Genomic DNA, 12253 nt, shown 5'->3' with positions numbered 1-12253 from the left:
AAAGACACAAAATAGTCACAGTGTGGATAAGCATTTCTCAAATTCAATTTTAGAAAGTTTTGTGTTTTAAAATGGAAAAAAAATGTGTCTGTCAATTCATTTCAAATGAACCGATTTACCCTTCACTCTTTCAACATTGGACCATTCCTCAGTGGCGGTTTTTGATATGGGCGATGTGGGCGGTCGCCCAGGGCGGCACTTCATAGGGGGCGGCATTTGCCGTGCCCGATGCTGTGCTACTGTATTCAAAGAGGCTACTATATTCATAAAGGAAGATTTGCGCTTTTAATTTGAAATTGCTTCAGCTGCCGACACTTAACAGTTTTAGTTTGACACATCAGACTCTTAAGAATGTCTTCATCCTTTTTCCCCTTCACACTTATGGTGCAAAAAAAAAAAAAAAAAAAAAAGATGAAATAACTCAGAGTGAAACAACATAAAACAGGCACATGAAAAGGAATTAGGCAGAACAAACATCCGTGCTCAACCCCATTTTCAACAAAAGCAGGCAATGGGGATTATTTCCCATAATTCTTTGCTCCGACACAGCAGACCCGACGCACACGTGACCACCGCCCTCTGCTGCAAGATGCTTGCGGCCACACCTCTTTGCGGTAGTCTTTGGAGCATAAGTCCAAAAACTCGAGAGGGGGGCGCAACTCGCCGGTGGCTGAATCACACTAACAGGTGATTGGGAGAATTTTCTATCTGACAATCAACTCTGGGCCGCAGCTGTGCCTCCCGTCATAGAGACGGAGCCGCGTGTGTCAGAGGGAAGGGGAGGGGGAGGGATTGTTACGGGGGGAGAAGGGAGGAAGCACCCAGGCGCAGAGAGCGAGAGGAGGCAGGAGGTTGCAGGGGAACGGGGGCTTTAATAAACAAAACTAAGGACACAAAACCAAAACCACTGCAGACGGCAGGCTAGAAACACTAAACACTCGAAACGGGGAGAGCAGACTAACATACTGACTAACATACTATGGACCAGCCCAGGAGGAAGGGAATGACAAGACTTAAATACATACAGACAACCGACACACAGGTGAACACAATCAGGAAGGATGGGGAACCAAAGTTAAACTCACAACAAAAACGAAACAGGAAACCCTACAAAATAAGACAGGAAGTTAAACTCAAAACATGCCAGAACAAAAAGGAAACAAACCACAGGGGCAAAGAAACAGAAACCGTAACAGGGGTGATGGGTGCAGACCATTTTTTATGGATTGAGTTTTTTTGGAGGATTTCTACTGTTGGTGTTGCACAAATTTAGGGAAATGCCAAATATTTTTGGAGTAATCCCACTGATGAATTCTATGATTTAGTCTTTTATGTTTTACAAGACATAAACATATTAATCACAATAAGTTTTTTTTTTAGATCTAATCCCTCTGATATGTTTCACAAAGACACACACAGGACGTCACACATTAAGAAATTATTGCTAAAAATGAAGCAGGAGTCCAGCTTAAAAAAATGCTCTAAAAAATGATAAAAGAGCAAAAAAAAAACGGAAATATTTGAATTGTAATTTCTTATTAATATTTCCTGGCTTTCTTTGTTTTATTCTGCAGCATGTTCATATTTGTATAATTTTAACAGAATATATTTCTATGGAGAGCAAAATATAACAAGTTATTTAGGGTTTAAGTGTTCCTGTTTTTATGCATATTTATGTTAAAAAAGTTCAGTTTAAAAGGTTTAAAAGTTTAGCTTTAGTGTGTTCAGTAAATGTTTATCTTCTTCGGCCCAAAACCTTAAGCGTGTTTGACTGAGTTTGACCCCCCTGTAATACGAGTCTAGAAAATTCATGCATTTTTTATGTAAAATTGCTAAAAAGAAGATAGGGAACACAACAGGATGTTGTCAAATTGTGTGTGTGTGCTGGGGGGGGGGGGGGGGGGGGGTTGGGGGGGGGCTGTGGGGTTACTCGCCCAGGGAGTAAGTTAGTGTAGAACCGCCACTGCCATTCCTTATTCATTATGTAGTACCATAGATATCTATGCATGTGTGTTTGTCTATCATGGTGTTGCTTTAAATTAAAGACACACTACACACCAGTTAGACAACCCAGATAACCTAAAAGAAAAGAATATATGTAGGTCTATAAAAACATAAAGTTTGGGATTTTCTAGTCATGGCTAGCCATGAATTTTCCTTTTTTTAAATTAATATTTAATCAAAGAAAAGGTATGTCAGGAACCATTCCTGGCTATTTATACCATATTATTTGGTCTGCATATCATATCTTGTGGTTTTCTTAGATGTAACAGCATTTGCTCTTTCAGATTAATTGTATATATCATATATATATTATCATATTATATATATTATCAGAAAAATGCCTCAAGAACATGTAAAAACACCAAAAAAAACATGGTTTTAATCAGTCGGTCTATTATAAATGAATATTTTTGAAATTGAAGTCTGGTACTAAATATTTAAAGTTAGCTGCCACAGAAAACTATTAAGATTTTACTGTCACTTTACATGAGAGGTCATAATAGTAATTAGACATTGGCAGAGAAAACATATGTAGCAAAAGAAGACTAGCCACAGCAAAGAGATGAACAGTTTAAGTTTTACTGCTAAAATTACCAAAGTTCGTTTTTAGATTTTGAGCATCATATCAGAGACAAATTAGAGTATGGGCCTGTGTTCACCTAAAAGTATGATAACCAGTGGAAGCACCTGACATGGTGACTATGCCACGGAAAGTATTCACGCAATATCACTTTGCACTTGAAAAGAGTGATTTAAATAACCAGCACTAGTAGTGTGCTATGTACCATGAAATTCCTTCATTACATTTCATCTTTCTTGTTGCCTTTAATCCTTTTTTGCACTCTCATTCATAATAAAGATATCCTGATTGCTACATTTTTTCCTGTGTGTTTATGTGTGCAGCTGTGCATCTGTGCACACAAAAGCATGACCTACTTCCGGAAAATCCTATTGCAGGAAATTTCAGTGGGGGTTTGACATCAGCGAAACAATTAAATGATTAGATACTCCTCGGTCCGGCACACACATACACAGAAAACACATTAAGCCACGCATTTATTGTGTCTGCATGCAGAGCCAGTAGCATCTCGGATGTCCACCGGCTTGTACTCCATTAGGTGAGAGAAGTTACAGTGGCATTTCTGGGGCAGAAGAATAACTGAGAGATCAAAGGAGACATCTTAAAGGAAGGAGTGGAATTAGAGAGCATAGAAACCCTCTTAGCCATGCAAAGACTCACTTACTTACAGTCATGCTCAGTGTACTTCATACATTTGTAGGGAAATCAAAAAGTGAAGCAAAGGAAAAACATAATTTGTTTTTTTATCCTCCTGACTACAAGCAATGCAAATTTGTCATCTTTAGACCATTTCTTAACCTGAATATCTCCCAACCACTCCATACTACTGAATTAACTCCTTTTGCTATCTACAGAGGACATTTAGGGCCTTTCAATGATGCCAGATGTGAATGGGTGGGGCTATGGGAATTGAAGGTTTTGGTGGATTTAAAACATTTTTTTATTGTCTCTGGTAGTCAGGAGGATATTACATTACAAGTCTTACTTATAGGCTTTTATCTTAACAGAACAAACAATCATTTAGCAATTTCAAAATTTTCCTATTTGCATTTGCATTATATGGACCTTAGTAAAATATAAAAGTTTTTGAACATATTTATTTTTTTGCACATCTCAACAAGTTCTGCCTGTTGCCATGTCTCTGTCTTGACATTCTTCTTACAGTACTTTACTACATTGTGTGACCATGATCTGTTTTTTTCTTTGTTTGTTTTGTTTCTCATTTGTTATTCACTTTGAATAAAAGTATCTGCTAAATAACTACATCTAAATCTTAATCTCTAAGATCTGCTGTAAAATATGGTGCTACACTAAGTATAGCTTACTGCAACTACGTTGATGTACTGTCCTCTAATAAACCCAAACACATCAGCTTTCTATCTCTATTTCCTTGAAGAATTGGGCCTCCTGCATTTTATACAGCAGTTCTTTCCATCTTTAGTGGAAGATGGCTCTGATAGCTTTACAAAGAATTATTATGCAAACACAAATCCCTATTTAACATGCTCAAACATGTTTTCATTGGTAAAGTTAGCCCTGGGTTTATTTACAATTCAGATGATTCAGTTTAATTATCCTTCTTCATACCACACCAAATACGGAGACGTTAGATTCAAATCAAGTTCATTACAAGTCAAACCAGACTCTCATGGCTATTTATGTGATGCAAAATAAGAGTTTATGAATATGATTTTACTGCATATGACTGTTGTTGTTCTACGTGCACATTGATGTCTACAAGAAGAAGTAAACAATGTGTTACAAAATATAAGTCCATGGAGGAAGGATATGCATGTAGAGCACCCATTGTTAAGCAAAGTTTGCTTTTGGGTATGTTTTTATGAAGTCAATGAAACGGTTACTGAGAAAATGTCAGAAAGAAAAAAAGTTTTTAGATCAGTTTTGATAAATGGATGTAATTATTGTGTATTATCTTTGTTGTTGTTTTTTTATGTTCGTGTAAAGAAGTTATCCCAGTTTGTCTTACATTCATGACACAATTCAGCAATATGAAATTATTGTTTTGAAAAAATATTCATTTCATCACCAGGTAATAAACAGTGGAGGGTTTAGGAATCTTTGCAAGAACAAGGAAATACAAAAAGGACCTAAATATGGTTAAAAATATATTTATCTAATCATTCTTAGAAAATCAGAAATATAGGGGACAGCTTCTTCCAGGAAGTTTTAGGAATTCAGAAATGAACAAGGTGAAGTAAATTTGTAACCTTGTGATTTTCACAGATTTGTTAGTGTAAGTGGAAAAAAATCCAAATCCTGAAATTCTTTTGGCTGGTGTTGATTACAAAAAAAAACAACAACTAGATTCTCATGTTTAATGGCTTCACATCCTGTGGCCTGAAAAAAAAACACTCATTTAAAAAATAAAATCATTTATGAAGTAGTTTGGATATCACAAAAATGATCACATTTAGATGAATCACTTTTTCAACATTTCCAAATCATCCTCTTATAAAAAAGAAAAAAGAGCCGTTCTGGTAAAAAAATAAAAATAAAAATAAAAGATGTGACCAGAGCAAAGCAAGAGAAACCTGACAGAAATGTGTAACATCTATGAAGTTTTGTGCCTAAAGCAGAAGTCCACAACCTGAGGCTCCAGAGCCACATGCAGTCCTTTCATCTCATTGTGGCTCTGTAGCCTTAAATAGAAATGCTGTTTTAATAATTAATTGGTTAGATTGGATTCTTCACTTATTTAAAAAGAATTCAAACTTAGATGATCTTACAAGACTAAAAATGATTTATTCCTTTGTCCATTGCTGACATTGGACTAAATCAAAAGGCATTGAGAGCTTTACCAGTCTTTCAAAATGTGCATGTCAGATAACTGAGCAGACTTTTGTTAAAGGGCTTAATCTATTGTCAGATGGGTTTATCATTAATAGAAGAACTTTAAACTTTTTATTTTATTTTTAGTTTTTCAGAGGTTGCTCAAAGGTTTTAAAGTATGATTGAAGTAAATCTACTGCAGGAGGAATTTATTTGGCACTGGATTTATTTTATTTTGAAAGGAAGTATAACACTGTTATGATTCAATCACTGTAAAAATGTCAAAGCTACATTTCATAAAAGAATGGCTTTATGGCCACAAAAAATAGGAGTAAAGTGTATTTTTCTAAATGGTAAAAGTGGGACTTTGCAGCTCTCTCTGTTTTTTGTCAAGAAGAACCTGAACCGAAGGGCTCTTTAGTATTAAAGGTTGCAGACCCCTGCCCTGAAGAGTCTGAACCCAAATAGATTAGGGGGGCATTATGTTAGAATAGTATGGATCAAATGTTTTTTCAGCATGCATGTCATTAATAGATTAATATGACCAAAGATTTCTGCAAAAGCTACAGTTCTTCAAGCTTGTCTGACTTGCAAGATGGTCCTGAAATTTCATGTAAGAGCGAGATGCAAAGCACACTTACGAGGTGACTCCCTTGTGTGCAGGTGGAAGTGATCTTGCAGCAAAGCTTTCTTCGTAAACGTCTTGTGACAGAGTGGGCATCTGAACGGCTTGGCAGCGGTGTAGGTGCAAATGTGGCGACTCAAGTTGCCCTTCCCTGAAAAGCTTTTTTTGCAGACCAAACAGAAATGCTCTTTGCTCTCCTTCACATGATCCATGTAGCTCTCCAAGTGCTGAAAGACTTTGTCACACTTTCTGCACAGGTATGGCCTCTGAAGCAAAGTCTTTTCGGGATCCTCTGACACGTCTTCTGCAGTCATGTGACTCTTTGCTGTGTCTTCTCCTGACAGAGTTTTGTCTTCATCTGGTTGATGTTGTTCTGCCAATGAGTTGTTTCTTCCCTCGGCTCCCTCCTCCTCTTCGTGTTGTTGTTCTTCGCCTGGACTGCCTCTGATCTTGGAAACTGTGGTACAAATTATATTTTTTTTAAAAAGTAGTTTAAAAAAACGTCCTGTTTTTTAAAAAAAAGTCACCTTTTTCAGACTCCAAGGCTACTTCAGTTAACTGCATCTTCTCTTTCGAATCCCTAAGTTTTTGTCCAGCTTGTTGACCCCCCCTCGGTGACACTCCCTCTTGCTTTGCCTCTTGGTTTCTGGACTGGACTTCATCCTTTTCCTTCTGATCATCACAGCTGGAATCCAGCCAGCTTCTGCTTAGTTTCTGCTTTAAAAATGTCAGAGTGGGGCTGAGGTAAAGGGAGACTGCTTCTGTGCATTTCTCCACCACCTGACTCATCTGGAGAGCACTGGCTGCCGTCAGGTAGCTCACCAGCTCTCTCAGAGGGATCTGTAAATCAGAAATACGAAAGGACAAACAATATAAATGGGTGGTAGTTACAAGACTAAAGAGATATTGCTAAAAAGTTGCTGTAAGACAACCAGAAATTGCATGGGAACCGTGAAGATCGACTGTTGCACCTCCAAGATTCCGGTGTAGCAGGACAAGAACAATGACTCTGCAACTCTCCCACTGGAAACCACACCCACACTCAGCTCTGCCTGGCCTTCATGGAGCAGGAATTGATCGCGAAGGAAGTCTGAAGATGCTGCAAGCACCACTCTGTGACCGTGGAAATGGACAGGCAGGCCATCCTTTGGAGTCCCGACGTGGAGAGTTATGTCACAGAATTGATGTTCCTCTCTTAAAACATTCATTTTGCTAAGGATGGAGTCTCCGTAGGTGGGGAAACTGAAGTGCAGGGTATCAGAGGAGGTTGCCATGGTTCTTTGGGATGTCAAGATATCAACGAAAAGGGTCGATTTACCTTTATGACATGTTGACACTTTAATTTAGACTAAGGTTTTTCTTGATGTAAATATTGAGCTATAGCACGCTTTGACATGCAAAACAAAAATTCCAGCATTCAAAATTAAAAATAATTTTTACTCTTTATATCCATGAATAGGATGCAGACTTACCATCAAATGTGGAACCATCCAGATCCAATTTTCCCAAAGAAGAATCCCTTTTTCTTTTTTTTTTCTTTTTCAAATAAGTAGGTATCTGGTATTCAACACTGCAGTCCCCCAGTACAAGACAGTTATTCCATTAGTATCGACTAGTAGAGGAACTATAATGTTTCATACAGTAGGAGCCAGTATGAAATGCTGCAGGGAATGGAGCAGAGAATGTGGAACTGATCAGCAAAAAAAGATGCAATGCTAAAACAAACCACGTGATGGCGGTATAGCCTCTTCCCCTGAATGTGAGACAGCGGTCATTCTCACAAATGAAAGAGACAGAGATGACTGGGTTTCAATTCTTAGGGAAACCGCACAAACTTTGCCCAGTGACAAGCATGGAAATGATTTTTACTTATCATAAGGTAGAGAGGGGAATTCAAATGAAACATTTTTTTTCAATGTATGTACCCTAATCAATGCAATGACCAGTACAATCCTTTATGCTTTACATTAAAGGCTGCTTGTCGATTGATCTATGTGGATGTCAAATGCTGCATTTTAATTTGGGATCTTTTTTTTTTAAATTTCCTTAAAAAAGGACGCCTTTCTTTACGCAGAACTGGCAGAAGGAAAATAAAGTCCCAACTGACTGGTCTTAGTGTTTTGTGGATAGATAAAAACTAACTAACATTTATGATTATATTGTGCAAAATATCTGCCTTTTTTGTTTTGTTTTTAGTCTTACAGGGTTTTGAAGGAATAAAAAAGTTGAAGACAGTGACTGGAGCTTTGCCTGCAAACAGAAAAAAACCTCTTTCTGAACATGTGAAGCCTTTATGGCTAATCGTAAAATGCACTTCAGATTCCAGTGGGGATTTGATTCAATTATTGAAGCTACTGGTCCATATCTGCAGGCATACACTGTGTGCATAAGCATTAGAGAGGTAACATTTTGACCATATAAATATTGTAAGCACAATTGCCAACATCAAGCCATGTAAACTTGAATGCATATTGGAATTAATGCATATCAACTGATACGCATTTATGTAAGGAGAGAGGGCGTGGCAGAGGAAGATCAAAATCCTACATAAGGACATGCAGGTAAAATGGGCCTTAAGAGAGATTTAACTGATTCTGACAGATCAGAAAATGTAAAAAGTCTTTAAGAGGGATGAAGAATCCAAGATACTGGGGGTGTGACCGCAGAACTAAGTGTTATGTAGCAAATTGTCAACGAGGACGCAAGAAACGTGTGAAACTTCCAAAGATTTGAGAAGAATCAAGCGTGCAGCTGGCAGGAAGCCTTTATTCACCCGTGCTGCTATGTTCCACAACTGCAACCGACCTGGAGTATCAAGAAGTCCGAGATGTTCCGTTCTCAGGGTCATGGCTAAAGTAAGAAAAGCTGAAACCTGACCACCTCTCAACAGGATGCACAAGTTGAAATGTCAAGAATGGGCCAAGAAATATCTAAAGACAGACTTTTCAAAGGTTTTGTGGACTGATGAGATGAGAGTGACTCTTGATGGACCAGATAGATGAACCCGTAGTTGGATCAGTAATGGACACAGAGCTCCACTTCGACTTAGACGCCAGCAAGGTGGAGGTGGGGGGCTGGTGTGGGCAGGTATTATTAAAAATAAGCTAGTTGGACCTTTTCAAATTGAAAATGGACTTAAGATCAACTCTCAGACCTACTGCCAATTTATGGAAGTCTCTTTCTTCAAGCAGTGGTACAGGAAACAGTCTGCATCTTTCAAGAAGACACTCGTTTTTATGCAAGACATGAAAACCTCATGACATGGCCCCCTTCTTCACCTGACCTAACCCCTATTGAGAATTTTTGGGCCTTTTTTAAGTGGGTACACCTCTCTAAACCGTGGCTGGACAAAAAGTTGATCCCGAGCAGATCAAGAAACTGACAGACTCCATGAATGGAAGGCTTGTGTCTGTCATTGAAAAAAAGGCAGCTACATTGGTCACTGAGGTTTTCCTTTTCACATTTCAGAAAGGTTTATATGTATTTTTTTCTTAGTTTAGTTGTCATTCTAACTTTAAGAGGTTAAAATAAACAAGTGAGATGGGAAAATCTTTGTTTTTCATTGAGTTGCATAATAATTCTGCACACTGTTAGTTGCCTAATGATGGAGTAAATTTAGTTATCCTTTAAGAAAGCCATAACTTCACTTTTACTACTTGAATATGTAAGTTTAAGGGTTTGTTCAATTCAATTCAATTTTATTTGTATAGCCCAAAATCACAACAACAGTCGTCTCGATGGGCTTCGAAGTAAAACATGAAATCAAAAGGATCACGAATACAAAGAGTTCAATAGAAAAATACTAAAATGAACTAACAAACTGACTAAGCTATACTGGCATCCCTGCCCTTAGACCCCCCTTCGCGGTAAGGAAAAACTCCCAAAAAAAACGGATTCCGGAAAAAACGAAGAAACCTCAGGGGTGCCCACATGAAGGAGGGATCCTCCCCCAGGACGGACAGGCGATTTACCAGAAATCTTAGAGAAGAATTAACTTATCTAAATCTACAACTACATATATAAAAGTCCAGCAGACGAGCTTCATCCTGCCGTGGTTGTGGGGACAGTCAAAGGCGCGAGTCGAGCCGGAGACAGGAACCACAGCCAGGTGCAGGTACAGAGCAGAGACGAGCCAGAGATGAGCCAGAGGCAGGATCCACAGCCAGGTGTAGGAGCAGGAGCAAAGGCGAGGTAAACGATCAGGAACTGGAGCACGGATGAGCCAACTGGAGTCTGGAAGCACTCCCACTCCCCAGGAGGGGAGAGGAAAAGAGGGACAATACATGAATCGCACTGCACCAAACAGAGGGATGGAGAACTAAATGATAAATTATGATCAAGAATAGAGGAGAGGAAGGGTAGAAATAAAAACAGGAAAGAGGACAGAACCCCAGTGCACCATAGTTACCCCAGCTTCAACTTCTAGCAGCCTTTTAAAAGAAATAGTTATTATTAAGTTTAATTTAAACAAATTAACATTAAGTTAAATAATCTCTGAATACTAACTAGTCTGACAATAAGCCTGTCCAAAGAGGAATGTTTTCAGTCTAGCTTTGAATGTAGAAACTGAGTCGGCCTCTCTTACATGAGCTGGGAGTTTATTCCATAAGACAGGGGCTTGGTGGCTAAACGCTCTACCTCCAACCGTACTTTTACTAATTCTAGGAACCACAAGCAGTCCTGCATTTTGGGAGCGAAGTGTTCTGATTGGATGGTAAGGGACTATGAGGTCCTTAATATAGGACGGGGCCATTCCATGTAAGGCCTTATAGGTTAACAGGAGGATCTTGAACTTGATCCTGGAATCAACTGGGAGCCAATGGAGCGAAACTAACACAGGAGTGATGTGATCTCTTCTGCTAGTTCCAGCTAACAATCTAGCTGCTGCGTTCTGAACAAGCTGGAGACTTCTTAAGGAACTCTTAGGACACGCTGCTAACAAGGAGTTACCAGGAGTAATCCAGCCTCGACGTAACAAATGCATGGATGAGTTTTTCAGCATCACTCTTAGAAAGTATATTTCTGATCTTAGCAATATTCCGCAGGTGAAAAAAGGCAGTTCTACACGCCTGAGATATGTGAGCCTTAAATGATAAATCCTGGTCAAGTAAAACCCCAAGGTTTCTAACTGTGGAATTGGGGGCTATACTTATGCCATCCAGGGAGACTATCTGAGCAGACAGAGTATCTCTGAGGTTTTTAGGACCAAGTATAATGACCTCAGTTTTTTCTGGGTTCAAGAGGAGGTAATTAATTGTCATCCAGGTCTTGATGTCACTGATGCAGGCGTTCAGTTTCTCTATCTGGTCATTCTGGTCAGGCTTCATGGATAAATACAACTGCGTATCGTCGGCATAACAATGAAAATTAATGCTGTGTTTCCTGATTATGTTTCCTAGTGGTAGCATATAAAGCGTAAACAGGATCGGTCCCAAGACTGAGCCCTGTGGGACTCCATAGTTGACTCGAGTGCACTGAGAGGAATGGCCATTTACATTAACGAACTGATACCTATCGGACAGATAGGATTTAAACCACTGGAGAGCAGATCCTCTGATCCCTATGTCCTGCTCTAATCTATGGAGTAAAATACCGTGGTCGATAGTGTCAAAGGCTGCACTGAGGTCCAACAGGACCAGAATAGAAAGTAGTCCCTTTTCTGAGGCCAATAACAAGTCATTAGAGACTCTAACTAGTGCAGTTTCCGTACTGTGGTGAGGTCTAAACCCCGACTGACAGTCTTCAAAGTGGCTGTTGTCCTGTAGGTGGCAGTAAAGCTGCTTAACTACAACTCTTTCTAGGATTTTAGAAATAAAGGGCAGGTTTGATATCGGTCTATAGTTGGCCAAGATGCTAGGATCCAAACTGGGCTTTTTCAGAAGAGGTTTAACAACTGCATATTTAAAAGACTGTGGCACGTAACCCGTTTCCAGAGAGGCATTTATCATTGTTAATATGGGATCATTAATTAGGGGAAAAGTTTCTTTAAAAAGTCTAGTGGGAATTGGGTCTAACAGACACGTTGAGGATTTGGAGGACGTAATAATTGATGTTATTTCCGCTTGATCCACAGCAGTGAAGCAGTCCAATGTTACAGAGGTTTCTATGGATGCCTCCACTTCTACCGCTTCAGCCTGCTCTGGGCTGATAGTAGGAATAACTTGATTTAACTTATGTCTAAGTTTGTTTACATTTTGGATTGACCAAGTGCATTGTAGTGCTACAAAAATAAAATGACTCCTTAGAAATACAAT

General features: G+C 39.0%; 1 protein-coding gene across 1 annotated transcript; it reads right to left on the bottom strand.

The window, feature by feature from the left end:
- Nucleotides 1-5057: 5057 nt before the first annotated feature.
- Nucleotides 5058-9652, bottom strand: LOC101159076 (zinc finger and BTB domain-containing protein 26-like). Its single transcript, XM_020701150.2, has 4 exons — nucleotides 7472-9652; nucleotides 6971-7277; nucleotides 6527-6839; nucleotides 5058-6456 (listed from the first exon to the last, which is right to left on the bottom strand). Exons 2-4 carry the CDS (start codon nucleotides 7271-7273, stop codon nucleotides 5984-5986), a joined length of 1089 nt encoding a protein of 362 aa, XP_020556809.1. The 5' UTR covers nucleotides 7274-7277; nucleotides 7472-9652; the 3' UTR covers nucleotides 5058-5983.
- Nucleotides 9653-12253: the final 2601 nt, after the last annotated feature.

The sequence above is a fragment of the Oryzias latipes genome, chromosome 12 (genome assembly GCF_002234675.1).
Source record: "Oryzias latipes chromosome 12, ASM223467v1".
In the NCBI taxonomy this organism is placed as follows: Eukaryota; Metazoa; Chordata; class Actinopteri; order Beloniformes; family Adrianichthyidae; genus Oryzias; species Oryzias latipes.
Note: the sequence above shows the minus strand (reverse complement) of the source record. Positions and strands in the feature narration are given on the sequence as shown.

Coding starts and splice junctions, on each gene's coding strand:
- LOC101159076 (XM_020701150.2), bottom strand. CDS start 7,273: ATGGCAACCTCCTCTGATACCCTGCACTTCAGTTTCCCCACCTACGGA. Junction 6,840..6,970: donor GCTACACCGGAATCTTGGAG/GTGCAACAGTCG, acceptor TCTGATTTACAG/ATCCCTCTGAGAGAGCTGGT. Junction 6,457..6,526: donor AGCCTTGGAGTCTGAAAAAG/GTGACTTTTTTT, acceptor TTTGTACCACAG/TTTCCAAGATCAGAGGCAGT.